Here is a 15,145-nt window from a genome sequence, read left to right on the forward strand (position 1 = left end):
CAATTGAGTCAGCGAGAGCATCATAGATCCACGGTGTCATCTGTCCCATTATTCACTCACAGCATCAGCTCCCTACGTTCGTCTTTATGAGCGAAAATGGTGGCGTACGTACCTCCCGAGATAATGTCAACAGTCTGGTCAAGCAGTTCGTCATCAGTTGGATCGAGAGCGGACAATGATACTTTCTCCAGTAGCCCGTCAAACCGTTGTTGGTCATCAAGAGTAGATAAGTCCTGTGAAACAAAGCACACAAAACAGTTAGATCAGTAAATTCGGGATGACCAATCCATACAAGAAGTGCAGCAGTCGTACGCTGACACTGTTGAACGAGACCATTGACTCGACGGCACTTTTCCACCCCTTCTGCATGATCGCCTGCCGTGCTTGACGCTCCTTATTGGCCTCCAGCTCTTTTGTGAGCAATGCTTGGCCAGGAGACGGAGCTGAAGATAAAGTCATACCCTGCTTGTCTCGCTCCTGAAGCATTAACCTGAGTCGTTGTTGATGGAACAGCTCGTACGCAGAAGCGTGACCCTCCGTCATAATCATCTGAGACCGCGGAGTCTGTGAAGAACCCCACTCTTCCCGTGGCGTGTTCAATCCTTTCCCTCCCGCAACCGCTGCCGCAGCTGAAGATGGCGGAAGACCAGCACTCGTCCCACCATTTAAATTGTTGCCGCTATTTGCCATGACACCAACACTAGTGGCGGGTACTACCACAGGCTGCGAAGACGCCCCTGATGGAGTACTCATGGATACCACTCGAGGGTGAAGCGGTGCGCCGCTGAATCCTTGATGTACTGGTGGTGGATGCTGAGAATTTTGCTGATACTGTGCATTGGCCATTGCCATCGCCATGGCCTGAGACGAATACGTATTAGGTGCTGGAGGCATCGATAATGAAGGCTGCATCGAAGACGATACCTGCCACACGCACGACGAACGAAGTCGAAGCGTTAGATCTCAGCAAAATGGTTCCATAGGATCGCATTCGGGACCGCGGGACTTACTGGCATCGGCATGGACATTTGCATTTGCATCTGCATGTGGCTCGATGTCGGAAAATTCGTAGGCACCGCGTAGTTCGGCATCACAGGCATGCTTTGTTGCATTGAGTACCCAGCGGGGTACTGGTACGACGTCGGAACTTGCTGGGGCTGGATGTGTTGCTGCGGTGGATGTTGCTGCAATGGTATTTGCTGTGGCTGAAGGTTCATGTTGTAGCCCACTCCATCGGTCATCGCGTAGACAGGGGCAGGTTGCTGATTACCAGGTACGATGCCGGTCATTAGTTGGTTGGGGTTCCCAGGGTACAATGTGTTGCCAGCATGACCTGCCGAGCTTGGGTGAAATCGTTGGCTCATCTGGAAGTTGTGAATCGAAGCAGCCACCAGATCGTTCACGTTTTGCATTGGATTCCCGGAAACACCCATCGCCGCCACTATATCCGGTTGCGACGCCGGAGCCAACGCCTGCGCACTCTTCACGAACACCGTACTTGGCATGTTCCCTATAGAAGAAGCCTCCGTTGCGGTAGCTTCGCCAACCACTTTGGTTTCCGGAGCAACTGCCACCTCTGTTTTTACAGTTGCGCCAAGCACTGCATCCGTCGCAGCAGAGGCTGGTGGGGCACCGTTCTTCTGTTGAGACGGACTGGCCTTCGAGGGTTTAGCTTTGGGTCTCTCCACATCGGCAGGAGAAGACGAAACTGTGCTCGCAGCGGCAGTCGCAGGTGATGCTGAGGCGGCCGTTGGCGATTTCTCTTCTTTGGAAGCAGCGCGGCGTCCTCGCATTAGCGATTTCCAGCGAATTTTAACTGCATCTTCTGTCCGGCCCTGTTCGGTAAACAGCGTTAGGCCATTGAAGCCACGTAAAACGGGGTCACTCTACTAACAAACCTTAAGCTGTTGCGCGATAATAGACCACCGATTGCCAAGCTTGGCTTGCATCTCGACAATAATCTTGTCTTCGTCTTCTGTGTACGACCTGCAAAGCGTTGAAGTGAACAAATGCACTCATTCGCCATACCGATGCAAGGTACAAAGTCTTACCCCTTGTTGATGTTCGGGTCCAGGTGATTACACCACCGCTCTCTGCATTGCTTGGACCTGGATCAATGAACCTATACGATTAGCATGGTCCCTACAAGCATTATCCACGACAGTCTACTTGAGAACTCACGTTCGCCCGGGAATGAGGGAGGCAACTTGTCCCCAGTTCTTTTTGCCCTCAGCGACCAGCTCCCGCAGCTTGGCGTCTTCTTCGGGAGTCCAATGGCCCTACACACAGATCGATACACCATCGCACGTGAGCGAGCTTCAAGGCAAGTAGCTACATCCCCAGCAACCCCCTTCACTCACCTTAATCAAGCCGGGCTTGAGCACTTTTGTCCACCGCTGCAGACACTGCGTGTGATTGCGTCCGGGCACCTGATCGGCGATCGCCTTCCAATTGCGCTCGCCACTGCGCTCCACCGCCAGCCTCAGCGACTCGTCCTCGTGCTTGGACCACCGTCGCGGGTTGGACTTCTCCTTGGCGGGGGGCGCCTGGTTCACCGCGTTGAGGATCAGATGCGCGCGCGGCACGCCCATGCCGCTGCCCCTCCGATCTTTCACCATGAGCTTCGCCGGCTGCGCGTGCGGCCGCTGCTGCGGCGGCGGAGGTGGCGGCGTCTCCTGCGTGGACGCCGCCGATTCCTCCTCCGTGGTGCTGCCCTGCGGCGAGCTCGTCACCTGCTTGTGCCGCTGCGAGGCCGGCGCCGGCAGCATCTTCTTCATGCTGTCGGTGCGGCCGCGCTTCTTGGGGCTTTTGGTCGGCAGCTTGGCCAGAAGCTGCGGCTGCGACGGCTCAGCGGCGTCGGCCATGTCCACCTCGTCCTGGGCGCCGCCCGGGGCGGACACGGAGATGGACGTTTGGTCCAGCGCCTTGCCCAGCTCCGTCAGCTTGGCGGAGCTCACGGGCGAGTCTTGTACGGTCGCCATCGCCTCTTGCGTCGCGTCGCGCGCGGGTCTGCCAGAGTGCCGCGCGCCGTGTTGATGGGGGGCGGAGGATCGGAAGCCTGGGGCCTGGCTGGGCTGGGCTGGGTTGGGGCTTGCTGCTAGCTCGGCGCCACCTTGCGGGCGCTTGCGGTGATTGATTTTTCTCCCGCAACAGAAAGATGAGGAGCGAAAGGACGATTTGTGTGCGCCACGCTATGAAACCTCGCAAACATGATTTGGCTACACCCGTTTGGACGATAGCACGACAACAATACTCGGAGGGTTTCCAGCGGTGGAGATGAATTCAAACGTCACGCCAGGAAGGGAGAGAGGGGGCCGTGCGATGGCTGGTGTGTTTGTTGCGTAGATCACCATCACACCCCGGAGCTTAGCTACGGCAACCTCGTCCTTGGAGCTGTAGGGTGCCGATACTGCCGCAGGCTAGTCGACTTCAAGGAGGCGGACCAATCACAGGCGACTATGCGAGCGACAGCGGTGCGGAAGCGAACGAGCTCAGCAGCCGAGCCGCCTCGCGGCAGCCAGCGTCGGGGTCGTGGTTCTGCACCTGGTGCAGCCACGGTGCGACCTCCGCCAGAGCCTCGCCCACCTCCCGCCGCAGCAAGTTCGGAGGCACCACCAGCAGCACGCGACTCAGACTGAACAGGACTTGGCGACGCACCTCGGCGTTGGTGTTGGAGCGCTCGCTCCACGCGAGCTCGAGCAGGCACTTGGCCATGGCCAAGCTCTGCGGCGCGTGACCCGCGCACTCCACAAAGCTCGCCAGAGCGTGCAGCAAATGCGCCAAAAACGTCTGCTCCACTTCGCTGCGGGGCTTCCCCGATCCGGCCGAGTGCTTTCGCACATACTCGACGTACCCGAAGAGCAGCGGTGAGAAGAACTCCAGCACGTACGGAGCGAACCCGTTTCTCTTCGGTGCAGCGAGCGGGTCACGGCGGTAGCCCCAGCGACGAGTTTTCAGGCTCTGCATCGTGCGCGTTCCCAAGTCGCTTGTTGCCGCGTTAACCTCCTCCTGAAGCAGTGCCTTAGGGGCTTGTGCTCGCCGGTACCCACCACCTCGCTCGGACAGTTCCTGGGCGGCCGAGGTCATCGCCTGCAGCGCGTCAATGCGGGACTGCAGCAACTGTTCACGCTCCAGTGCCTGACTACACAGATATGGCACTGTCGCAGTCGGTGCCAGGGCACACGCCGAAGCGAGTGCCTGGGAGCGCAGCTTGGTAAATTGTGGTGTGCTGAACTTGTCTTCAAGTCGCAGCAGCGCCCTGACAACGTCGTGGGCTTTATCGTTCAGATCTCGCGGCCGACGACGCAGTAACGTTTCAGCTTCGTTCAATGCAGCCTCCGTTTTCTCGCGACCATCGTCCGACAAAAGACCCGCCACCAGGTCCTTCAGATACAGTGGCCGCTTGGCTGTTAGGTCTTCCTCGTCGTCCTGCAAGTCGTAGGCTTCTAGGCTCATATCGGAGTCAGACTCGTCGCCGTCGACACTGGATTCGGAATCGACATCAACGTCCGAAGCGTCTGCATCCTCGTCGTCACTGAGCACCAACTCGTCCGGATCAAGGGCAAAAGGCTTGGACTGGCGCTTGTCGGGGCTCTTCCTGTGGACTCGATTCTCACTACTGGAGCTACGGTTGGAGCTGGACTGGGTATCACGCGGCGAATCTTTCGTCGTAGTCTCGCCTAAATTCAGGTCTGTGATGCCTTGTTCGAGCTCCTCAGGTAGCACGGGGCATCCATAAATCGTCAGGGGGTCTTCATCCTCAAGCCCGAAGTCCAGCGGGTTCTCAGATGCAATAACGTGCGACAAGCTCTCCCCCACACGCATTCCCAACGCTCGTACACGCTCCAGCGAGTGGCTCATATGATCTTGAACTCCCTTGCAAAGCTTTGTAATCCAGTCTTGCTGGGAAAATGACGTCCCTCCATCGCTCATCGTAAGCTTCTGTAGGCTGTAGCGAAGGAAAAAGCACACGGAGGCATTGACGGTATACTCAGTGTTGACTGCAAAATCGCTTTGACTCCAGCGCGAAAGTACCACATCAAACACGGATGCTAACGGAGACCGGTCATCATCGGATAGCGCCAGTACGTCAACCAGTGCGCGCCAAAAGAAAAGGTCGTCTATCGGCTTCCGAAGGAGCAACTTGTGCGCAACCACGTATTGAAAGTGCCTATTGGCGCACAGGTCCGGGGGAACTTGAGCTAGAAGCCTGTACTTTGGGAGACACAGCGCCTGCTTAGCGGGTGGCGAACGCGGAGTCTTTTCACTTGCAATCTGGAGCAAAATCTGTTCATGGCACGACTCTGGAAGGCTTTGGAACAGCACGTGGTTCATCTTTGTGTTCGGCTTGGAGTCAATAAATCGCATCCAGCTCTGAACAAGGGCTTGTGCTTGCCCAATACGTGTGAGCTTGTCTGCAAACATCCGAAAGACCCGCGACTGCCCCACAGGAGTTTCGGTGCGGAACAAACTGTCAAATAGACCATCGCAAAGCATCGGGAAGTACCGTCGCGGGCGAAACGTTGCCGGAGTATCGCGCTGTCGCCGATTGTAAATGAGATCTGCACGTACAGTAGTTTGACCATTCACGCCTTGAGTCAGTCAATCACAGCTAGACAACAACTCATCTGGCACGGTGATGTACCTGGTAACGAAGAGAGTTGGGCTACGAGAACCTGAAGACCGATTACACTTTGACCACCCCCACGCACTGTCGGTTGCTAATACATCAGTAGTAACTCAGCACGTGGAAGCAACTCGACACCTAATGCAGCATTCCACCCACCTGTTCCTGCGCCAACATTTCTGCCACGATGTCATTTACGGGACCGTCGGCAAAGGCTTTCTCCAGGAGCCGGGTGCACTGCGTGATGGAGGCCTCTGCGTCCTCTTCTGCTGTTTTATCCGCTGCATTTGCTCCTGATTTGGTGGCGGACAGCGTCGACACCAACGCGCCAATGGCTCTGCTTGCCGGCACGGATTCGCGCTCGAAGAAGACGTCGAACGCCTGCAGTCGGTCTGTCTCGGAGAAGCAGATCTCAAGGTGGACGGCCACGAAGCCCAGCACGAACGCTGTGACATCTCGGTAGAAATGCTCCAGGTACAGGCTCTGTAGCAATTGGAGCAGCGAAGCAATGCGTCATATTAGATGTAGCCACCGCGAAATGATGAGGACGTCGAGCTGATACCTTCCACGCAGAAGAGAAGCGCTCGGCGCTGTGCAACGGTGCGGCCAGCTCGTGTAGCTCGGCGACAGCAGAATGCACGTCGTAGCGCTTCTCAGCGGCCTCGACGCTCCGCTTCTTGGCGTCGACGAGCGCGCGCAGCCGCTGCACCTCCGCGTTTCGCTCGGAGGTCATCGGCAACAATTAATTGCAAATAGTTGAGATTGTCTCAATTACCAATGTCAATAATCAGTATTGCTCTTTTAGCATCAAATGGACGTCGACGAGGACGTCGCGGCGGCGGCGGGCCAGCTCTCGCAGGCGGACATCATCGAGCGGCAAGCGGAGACCATCGCGCGGCTGCAGCGGCAGGTGCGCAAGGGCAGCGAGTACAAGCAGCTGACCAAGTCCAAGCTGAAGGAGGCGGCCGCGCGCCTCAAGGAGTACCGCCTGCGCGTGGAGGCGCTGCAGGAGCAGCAGGACAAGGCCAAGAAGCAGCTGAAACGCGCGAGCTTAAAGGCGAAAAGGTCCGTGAAGGACGCTTTTACTCAGACGGACGAGAAGAGGAAGCTGACGCGTGCGAGTCAGACGCAGTTAAGTGGTGCCGTGCAAGGAGTTTACAAGAAGACGCTGGTGGACAATGGCGTGCAGACGGTGGAGATTTCGGTGGACAGTGGTGTGCCCAGGAAGAGAGGCAGAGACCTGGTGCCCAGGCTGTCGCGCGACCTGAAGGAGGTGGACACTCAGGCGCTGATGGAGGACGTTGCTGCTGCTGGACAGGACGCAGCAATGGTGTGGACGTCGACGGAGCCTCTGCAGCTGAAGATTCCGATGCTTGGGACGTCGGACGCAGCCTTCCCGCACGAGACGAGCGCAGCGTTGGACGCCGAGTTGGCGTTCAGTGACTCGGAGGACGGAGAGGAGGACGCTAGAAGGGAGAACGCTGCAGTGGAGACGAAGGAGGCTGAAGCTGGTGGATCTGGATTAATTGGGGGCTTCGACCCGACGGTGTTGGACGAGATCGACAAGGAGCTAGCCAGTAGCAGCGACGAGGACAAGGGTGGAGAAAGTGACGAGAAGAAGAGAGTGGACGCTACCGTGTCCAATGGCAAGCGGACACTGATGTCTATCGACGATGAGCTTGACGATGAGTTTGCAGCTTTGGATTCCGAGTCTGAGTCAGAGCAGGAGAAGAAGATGACGGATGGAAAGAAGGAGGATTCAGGTTCCAGCTCCAGCAGTGGCAGTGATTCAAGCGACAGCAGCGACATCGACTCGGATGAAGACGCGGACGATCCAATGATTGGTACTGCGGACAAGAAGGGGGTGAGGTTAGCGCGCGGTGGAATTGCCATCGAGAAGAACGCAACATTGGGAATCAGCAGCTTCACAGCAACTCCAGTTGTTGCTGCGTCCATAGAAGAGATTTACTCTCCAATAGTGGAAGTCGAGCCCCAGTCAAAGTTCCCCGAGCCTCTACAGCTGAATGGTTCAGCAGAAGCAATTAGCCAGTCAGAGGAAAAGCCCAGCGTTCATTCTGCGTCTCAGCAGACACCAGTTCTAGCAGACGCTGTCAACGCGAACAAGGCTGCGGATGAAGACGTCGTCAATGCTTCTGGAACAATCGGAGCCATGGACATCGAACCTTCGTCATCATTTGCGGACTCTTCAAGCATATCACCATCGGAGCAGGCAACAGTTGTGTCTCCACCAAGCAACCTGGATGAACTAACAGACGCAGCAGATTCTACTCAGTCAAGCGCAACTTCGGCGGTTGTATCTCCCAATCCTGCTGTGAGCTCGATGATGATGCTTGCTGAATCTACCGACCAAGCCGAAGGATCTGAAGGTAGCCCTACTGATCCAGAGGCGGCTTCGGCGGTTGTCTCGCATGATTCTGCGTCGATCTTGATGGTGGAGCCTGCCAAACGCTCTGAGCAAGATGACTCTCATGGTAGCAAGACTCCAGCTCATGCGCAGCCTTCTGCTCCGACGAAAGGCGACGTCATTGGAAAGACCCGGAAAGCAGAAGAGGCAAATCTGGATAGCAATACTCAAACCATCGCTAAGAAGAAGGTAAAGGATGGAGGGGGGGCCTCTGTACCAGTCGTGGACGCAGCGCAAGAGCAGACAGCATATCCGCCTACAAGTGCAACTGCAGAGATCAAAAAGGCTGACAAGAAGCCTGCAGCGAGATCCAAATCCAAGGAAGATGTGCAGATCAAGAAATCCCTCACAGGGTTCATGAAATCCATCGCCCTGACCAAGGGGGAAGAAGCCGATAAAGACTACGCGAGGCGCACCATCGCTCAACTGGTTAACCAGAGCTCCAAGTTTGTCGATACAAACCTTGCTCACGTGGTAAGCTGCACTGAACGTTGTCTGTATGCTTGTGTATGGCACGAAGTTCTAACCTAATTATGTATTGTTATTATTATTTGCAGAGAACACTGTGTCAAGTTCTTGCCGATTTCTATCGTGAGCTGGGAGTCGCACCAATGACCGTGCTGCGTGGAGTGCTAGGGATTTTCCGGGCCCCACGATCACGACGCTTGTTGCAAGACCGAAGGCTGGGCCTTAGCTGGCTATGTAATGAGCTGCTGTTAGAATTAGTGCGTATCGGCGACGCAACTTCGGGATCGCTGTGCCTGTCATCGGTGGAGGAGTGCTTAGAGCATTTACGAGGATTTCTGGTCGAGGAACGAGCAAATATCGGCGACGCTGTGACATCCAGCAAAATGCAACTACAAATTCCACCTCGGCAGAACTCCGTCAGTCACGACAAGGTGTTCTTGGCGCACATCTGCGCTCTACACACGCACCTTTGCCAGTCAACAGAGCAGGTCAGTCGCTCTCGAGTGCTTCTCTTCGATCTACTGCGGGGCAATATGGACATCAGGGGGCTGTACTTCGCTGCGATTATGGTGGAGACCTACCCTGCGATAATGGAGCGAAGTTTTGACCAGCACTGCGTCGAGCGTCAGGATATACTAAAGGAAACTCTACTACAAGCTCTGACTGCTATCGCTTGCGTGGCTGCTGAAAGGCAAGAGCTGTTACTGCACCAGTCGAGTCATACGATGCTGCATCGCATCGCTGATGCCATCCAGATGCCTGAGCTGGAGGAAGTGAACGGAGCAGACCCAAACTTTGCGAAAAGATGGGTGCAAACACTGTACGATAAACTCGCGATTACTGTCACAGCAGCGGAGTACTACGAGCTGGCCAAGAGTCTGGAGATATGCACAGCAGTGTTCGGCCTTGACGTCGTCACGCAGATCTTTAGTATCGAACGGTGCCAAGAGCTGTTTAGTTGTGGAGCTTTGGAGACCAAGGGTGGGGTCATTTCGGTGATTAGCCATGTAGCGCTGGCTGTCGCATCAAAGGCGAGTGATACGCAGAACCCCAGGACTCGGACCGAGTGGTTTGTGGATACCGTCATCGACTGGCTGTACCACATCCTAGACACAGAATTGAGCGGTGATGACGCTTCAACAGACGATGGCTTCAAGCTGCTGGCCAAGTGTGCGGAAGCTTGTGTAGAGTTGACGCTGGAATACTCGGGAGCGGCTGGGCTGGATATGCGTCGCCGGGTGTTGTCTGCAGTGGCACGCTGGTTTGACGCGGCATCATCCGATCAACTTGTCGGTTTGCCGGCAGCATTTTTGAGGCGACTTCGTCTAGCTGTGGTGGCTGCACGCCCACAGATCATGCGAGCAGCAGGCTAAGTAAGAGACTTGGCTGCTGAGCCCGTGCTGGTTCCAAAGCAGCAAAGCCGTCTGATCCAGGCGCAAGTTCATTAGAGGAGCTCGTCAAAATGACAGAAAGTCTGGGATCAATTGTCTGCTGTAGGTACCTCACTGTGGGCAAATTTAGGTTAATGAAGTACAGCAAGTTAGAAGTTTTAGCTGCTGCTTTAGTTACGGCCTTAAACTCTATGGTCTTTTTTTGTTAGCTCTTCATCATCTTACTGCGTCTTCTTCTGCTCTGCCGGAAGATCAGCCTTGCCAACTGTCAACAGCGGGCGGAAGGTGTTGATGAAAGTGTAGCGCGAGAACGCCACGAAGAGCCTGTGGTCCACACAAACTGACTCTGGTGCAGCGCCATCGCGTTGTAGTTCCATCTCGGCTTGCAGACAAACACGAATTGGCGCTCCTCTTCCTTCTCGTCCTCCTTCCGGCACGCCAGCCAGTACGACAGCGCCGCATCCAGCAGTCCGACATACTTCCTCAAAATGTTGGTGCTCTCCAACGCCCACCCACGAACCACCTTCGTCTTCTCGGTCTTCGAGTCGGCATTATCCTCCCCATCAGCAACAGCAGCAGAGCACTTCTCCTGCTGCTCACGGACCGCTCGCTTCACTCCGTAATGCGTCGCAATGTGGTTCGCATGGCCCGATACGCCATAGTCATCGAACGTGAAGACCTACAGCCAAAAACAATAAAATAACATGAATAACTCGAAAACTATGCGAATGCTTCATAACTTCCGATGTACTCACCGCGTCGATCTTGTGCTTTTCCATATACTCCGTGACAATAGCGGCAATGTGCGCCACATCCCACTGGTTCTTCATGCCGTCCCGAAGCTGCGGGTCTTCGAGTACTTTGACATGATGACAGGCCGATGTACGTGGCGCAGGCCAGGAGCTCCTTCACTCGAATATCCCCCAACCCATCGAAGTTGCCGCGCGAGAGACACAGCAAGTGCGCGATCCACTTGTCGTTGCTGCCCTCTTGGGGCTGCTGCAGCGAGTGCACTAACGGCAGGAAGCTGGAGATGTTCAAGTACCTTTTGCTGGGCACGAACGTCTTCCTATTTCTCAGCGGCCACCGTGTTCTTCACGGCCTCAGCGTCGGAGACTTCCGCGTCCTCGTCGGGCCCCGCGCAGTTCAAGCGGGCGCTCATTGTAGGTCACAGCGGCATCGTTGCCGCGGACGCGGTGGCAACGTTGAGCGCCGAAACGATGCAGTTGCATGGTGCGGTAGGGTAAGTAGCCTCTTGTTCACACACGAAGCGATGTGCCTGTAGTTGGCCGCTGGCAGCAAGCTTAAATATCGGCATAATGACTGCACGAACGCGTGCATGCAGTCCGTGGAGCTGTTCCACTCAGAGGTGCAGCCGTTGTAGGGCACGGAGTTACGATGAAGTTGGCAGACGTAAACTAAGAGGGACAAATAGCTCGTAACGGTTCTACATGTACATTTTAATGTAGTAAATTTTATGCTTGAGCGTACATCATAGTAGTTGTGAAGGCGTGGCAGCCAGGGAACGGTGTTGCCAGTGGGCTTCCCGAGATCCTCCAACCCCCTCTTACCTAATCATTACAGTCCAGCAACAAAATGCAACCACGTATTCTGCAACGGCGATAATACCTAGATCTTATACCTACGACGCTGAGGTGCGGAGGAGCTCCACACTGCTGCGCGGGCGCTCGGCGCGCGCCATATCGCTGCTGGGCTCGACCTTCGGCATCGGCGAGTTACTCAGTATCTCCTGCAACTAAGCCACTGCCTGCAGCCATACTTTTTGTCGATGCTACAGCGTAGACTGGTTTGCGTATGCGCGCTCTATCCGAATCTCCATCTCCTATGTAGTGTTAGTACTTTACTGAAGAAAGGAGAGTTGGCGTGGTGGGGTGAACGACTGTTGTCGTTCACCCCAGTAAAGCGAAGAAACATTGCTCCACTACGGGAACAAACGGTCGCATGATAACTGTGCTATGATGTCCTTACATTCCATTCATGGCAAGTATATTTAAATCTTCTAGCAGGAAGTTAGTGCATGGCGTCAGGATCAAAGGCCCGGACATTTCAAGGGGCATTTTTCAAGTGCGCTGCCTCTAGTAAAGGGGGCAAAATGCGCACACAGATAAATCAGTCCAATTTACGAGCCGAGATGCAGCAACACTCGAGACTACATAATACAATATTAACCAATGAAATTGCTACATTTGATTTGTCGTCAAACTGTCTTACGAATGCTCGACACAAGTGATTGTAAGCATAGTACATTTCGGAAGTGCTTGATTAGAGTTAATATGAAGTAATAGATGGATGGCTTGATACATTCTTATCACTACTTAGCCACGTACAAAAGCAATATTGTACAGCAAGACATATGAAATCACAACCAAGCAAAGAAGCGTGGAGTAGATACCGAAGATCTCAAGACTATTCGCTAACTCAGCTGGTGTTCCTGCTGGTATGACCCGAGCCCGATTCACTCGCTTGACCAGATGCAGCGCAATTAGCAAACACGTTTCACAGCTGATCGCCTTTAATACCCTTCATTTAATCGCAATATACTATACCGGCATGCTATCGAGGCTCGATCGGACAAGATCTGGCAAGACAAAAATCACAGTTATGATACCTAAAGATCGTCTGCAGCGCGTCCTCGTCCAGCATCTTCGGGAAATAAGTACGAGTACGATATCATAGCTGTATGGAGCGTAAGTTATGCAGCTCCTGGTTGCGTGAGAGGAATGCAGCGGCCGCGTTGGCGACCTGGACGATGGAGTGCTGCTGCAGGGCCCGCATCTTGGTCATAAACCTCTGAGCAGTAATATCTGCGAATGCGCTTGAGTCCAAGAGGAAATAGGCAGTGGTCAATACGGAGCGTTGAGCTCCGAAGCTGTTGGCTCGCTGTCGAGCTGTGACTCGAGGATGTAGGGAGAGATGATGTCGATGCCCTCTCCGTCTATGACTTGCTGCTGCAGTGTCGGGTCTGGGATGCAGTTGCAGATGCTTCCGAGGGAAATTTCTACCATCTTATGCTTCAGTGAAGCTCGAGCCGATGTGGTCGTTGCAGGTCCTTGCTGCTTGGCTTCATCCTCGTTGTTGCTGTTGGTGGTAGAGTCTTAGACTTCTTGGTCGGCGTCTAGGATGTCGAGGAAGAGGTCCAGGATGCGCAGACGAGCTAGCGAGCCATACTTGATGGGGTCAGTGGTGAAGTTGGCCAGGTTGGCCACGACTTCTTCCTTGCGGAGTATGTCGGGTGAGCGCTGGAACTCGCCCGCCAACAGCTGCAGGTATTCGAGGCGAACAGCAGCTTCTCGTAAGACTTAAAGGGTTCACAATGCTGCGGCACATGGGGTTGGCGCAGCCAGCGCAGTTGAGCGGGTATGCGGGCGAGTGCAGCTCCTCCGTGCCCAGGTGGTGCTTCACGAGCTCGGATCTTTATCAAAATTGGCCACAAATCCATCAGCTTGGGGCCACAAACCTCACCGAAGAAGTACCGTCGATAGCCGATTGCTGTCCAGGCGACCGGTACAGCATTGCAGCACAAGTGTCGAACTGCAACGCAACTCAAGTAGCGGAACGCGTCACAACGAAGTCTAAGCTAGTGCACGTTTTGCGGTTTCATTACAGACTGCTACAGATAAGTATCAGCGGCCAAGTCACGACTAGGTCATGACCTAGACACATGGTATTCGTAGGTATCACCACATTAACCCCGTGTTACCTGGCAAATATCAAAATCAGGTCATCACCTAATTGCTGTGTTCCTATTGGCTCAACATTCGCGTTTTCTCAACAACTCTTCCAGAACCAGTCGACCCCGCGACGCTGCCGCCGCGTACGACGTCCGTTATGGACGGTGAGTTGCTGTGCATGCATACTCTTTTCGGCTCTCTCTTCGTAGCCGTGGTGATGAATCTAACCTACCTCATTTTGCTTTGCTAGCGGGACCGTCCTCTACATCACGAGCGCCGACGCGTGGCCAATAGCCACCAAGCGGCTGCGGCAGCCCCACAAGAAGGTGATCGTCGTGCCCCATCACGTTTCAGTTGCTGTATGTGAGGGAAAGCTTACATAGCACTTCGTGCAGGTGTTCGTGCAGGTGCTCTGCAGCTTTGGCTCGCTTCCGCTCGACCTGCAGGACAAGCTCACTAGGTGTGCATGTATCCACGAGCATGAGGCTGGACGTGCACTAGAGCAAACTACTCTTGTATGAGCACACCTACCTTGTGGTGCTGAGCCTACCTGAGCCCGAGTCGCTGGACTTCGACTTACCAGGCCCAGCGCGCAACACAGCAGCACAGCATGTAAGTGGGTGGGTGTAAAGGCCCTCTAGTGTCGGTGAATTTTAATTGGAGGCTAACCAACGCATTATCGGATTCGGTGACATGGACATCAGAAGATGAGAAGCCATTGACCCTTCAATTTAGACACTCAAGCCTCCAGTCAGGTAAGAAGTTGATTTATTAGTATGATGTTATGCTACACGAAGGGTACTAATTAACTTGTTTGCTGCGCAGTAACTTCGAGAATCCATCTATGCTTCGACGCCCCCGTTCAGAGTCAGCCTTGGCGATGGCTACATCGGCTGTCATCCCCCCTCAACCAACTTGCGTACGTACTTGATGACATACAACCGTCTCGAGAAATACTTCGTTTCCTTTGCTGATGATCTCCATTTTGTCCCAAATGTCGACTCTAGATATTTAATAGAAGGTCGGTTGGCCAAGCCTTCATGCCATTCAACCCACAGCTCTTTTACCGTTGATGTTTGACGACTCATACTGTATTGTGGTACAGCCGATGAGCTGAGAGGCGGGGTCAGTTGTTGCTGCTGTTGGGTGTCAGCTGATTGTTCAACTCCGTCACCACCTCGTATTGTCGTCTGGCTGTGGAGTCTGCCTGAGGAGTCCGGCACAGGTTGCAACCGGAAAGTAACCTCGCCCTGGAGAAACGAGGTAAGTTGCTGCTGCGAGTGTTCCACCAAGTTGACTAGTTGCCGGTGACCTGATAATATCGTATCCATGACTGCGGAGTGCTGTGTACTTAGTTGCTGCGCGAGTAAAGGCATTGCAACTCGAAGTTGCATCTCCACGGGGTGCTCAGTTGAGTTGGCCCTGGCAAGTGCCTCAGAGCGGTATTGCTGGAACTGTTCACCATATATTTCATGCTGTTGAACAGTAGTGGGCAGGAGCTCATACAGGAATGCAGCGTCCTCAAGCACGACGATCCGTAAGT

The 15,145-nt window shown here is 54.5% G+C and overlaps 5 protein-coding genes across 5 annotated transcripts; 1 reads left to right on the forward strand and 4 right to left on the reverse strand.

Annotated features, from left to right (window-relative positions):
- Nucleotides 1-56: 56 nt before the first annotated feature.
- Nucleotides 57-2,981, reverse strand: PHYSODRAFT_480802 (hypothetical protein; the record flags this gene model as incomplete). Its single annotated transcript, XM_009521531.1, has 6 exons — nt 57-233; nt 313-924; nt 1,011-1,835; nt 1,899-1,986; nt 2,182-2,279; nt 2,361-2,981. 6 exons carry the CDS (start codon nt 2,979-2,981, stop codon nt 57-59), a joined length of 2,421 nt encoding a protein of 806 aa, XP_009519826.1.
- A 475-nt stretch (nt 2,982-3,456) lies between these two features.
- PHYSODRAFT_478280 (hypothetical protein) lies at nt 3,457-5,678 on the reverse strand (the record flags this gene model as incomplete). Its single annotated transcript, XM_009521532.1, has 2 exons — nt 3,457-5,561; nt 5,645-5,678. Coding segments are annotated over 2 exons (2,139 nt in total), but the record flags the coding sequence as incomplete, so codon positions are not given.
- Nucleotides 5,679-6,437: 759 nt separating this feature from the next.
- On the forward strand, nt 6,438-9,892 carry PHYSODRAFT_479811 (hypothetical protein; the record flags this gene model as incomplete). Its single annotated transcript, XM_009521533.1, has 2 exons — nt 6,438-7,862; nt 8,864-9,892. 2 exons carry the CDS (start codon nt 6,438-6,440, stop codon nt 9,890-9,892), a joined length of 2,454 nt encoding a protein of 817 aa, XP_009519828.1.
- A 239-nt stretch (nt 9,893-10,131) lies between these two features.
- PHYSODRAFT_325650 (hypothetical protein) lies at nt 10,132-11,072 on the reverse strand (the record flags this gene model as incomplete). Its single annotated transcript, XM_009521534.1, has 5 exons — nt 10,132-10,234; nt 10,306-10,589; nt 10,666-10,752; nt 10,823-10,909; nt 10,998-11,072. The coding sequence occupies 5 exons, from the start codon at nt 11,070-11,072 to the stop codon at nt 10,132-10,134; spliced, it is 636 nt and encodes a 211-aa protein (XP_009519829.1).
- A 1,529-nt stretch (nt 11,073-12,601) lies between these two features.
- Nucleotides 12,602-13,444, reverse strand: PHYSODRAFT_311467 (hypothetical protein; the record flags this gene model as incomplete). Its single annotated transcript, XM_009521535.1, has 4 exons — nt 12,602-12,800; nt 12,827-12,942; nt 13,033-13,229; nt 13,405-13,444. The coding sequence occupies 4 exons, from the start codon at nt 13,442-13,444 to the stop codon at nt 12,602-12,604; spliced, it is 552 nt and encodes a 183-aa protein (XP_009519830.1).
- Nucleotides 13,445-15,145: the final 1,701 nt, after the last annotated feature.

Source organism: Phytophthora sojae (assembly GCF_000149755.1).
Source record: "Phytophthora sojae unplaced genomic scaffold PHYSOscaffold_2, whole genome shotgun sequence".
Lineage (NCBI taxonomy): Eukaryota > Oomycota > Peronosporomycetes > Peronosporales > Peronosporaceae > Phytophthora > Phytophthora sojae.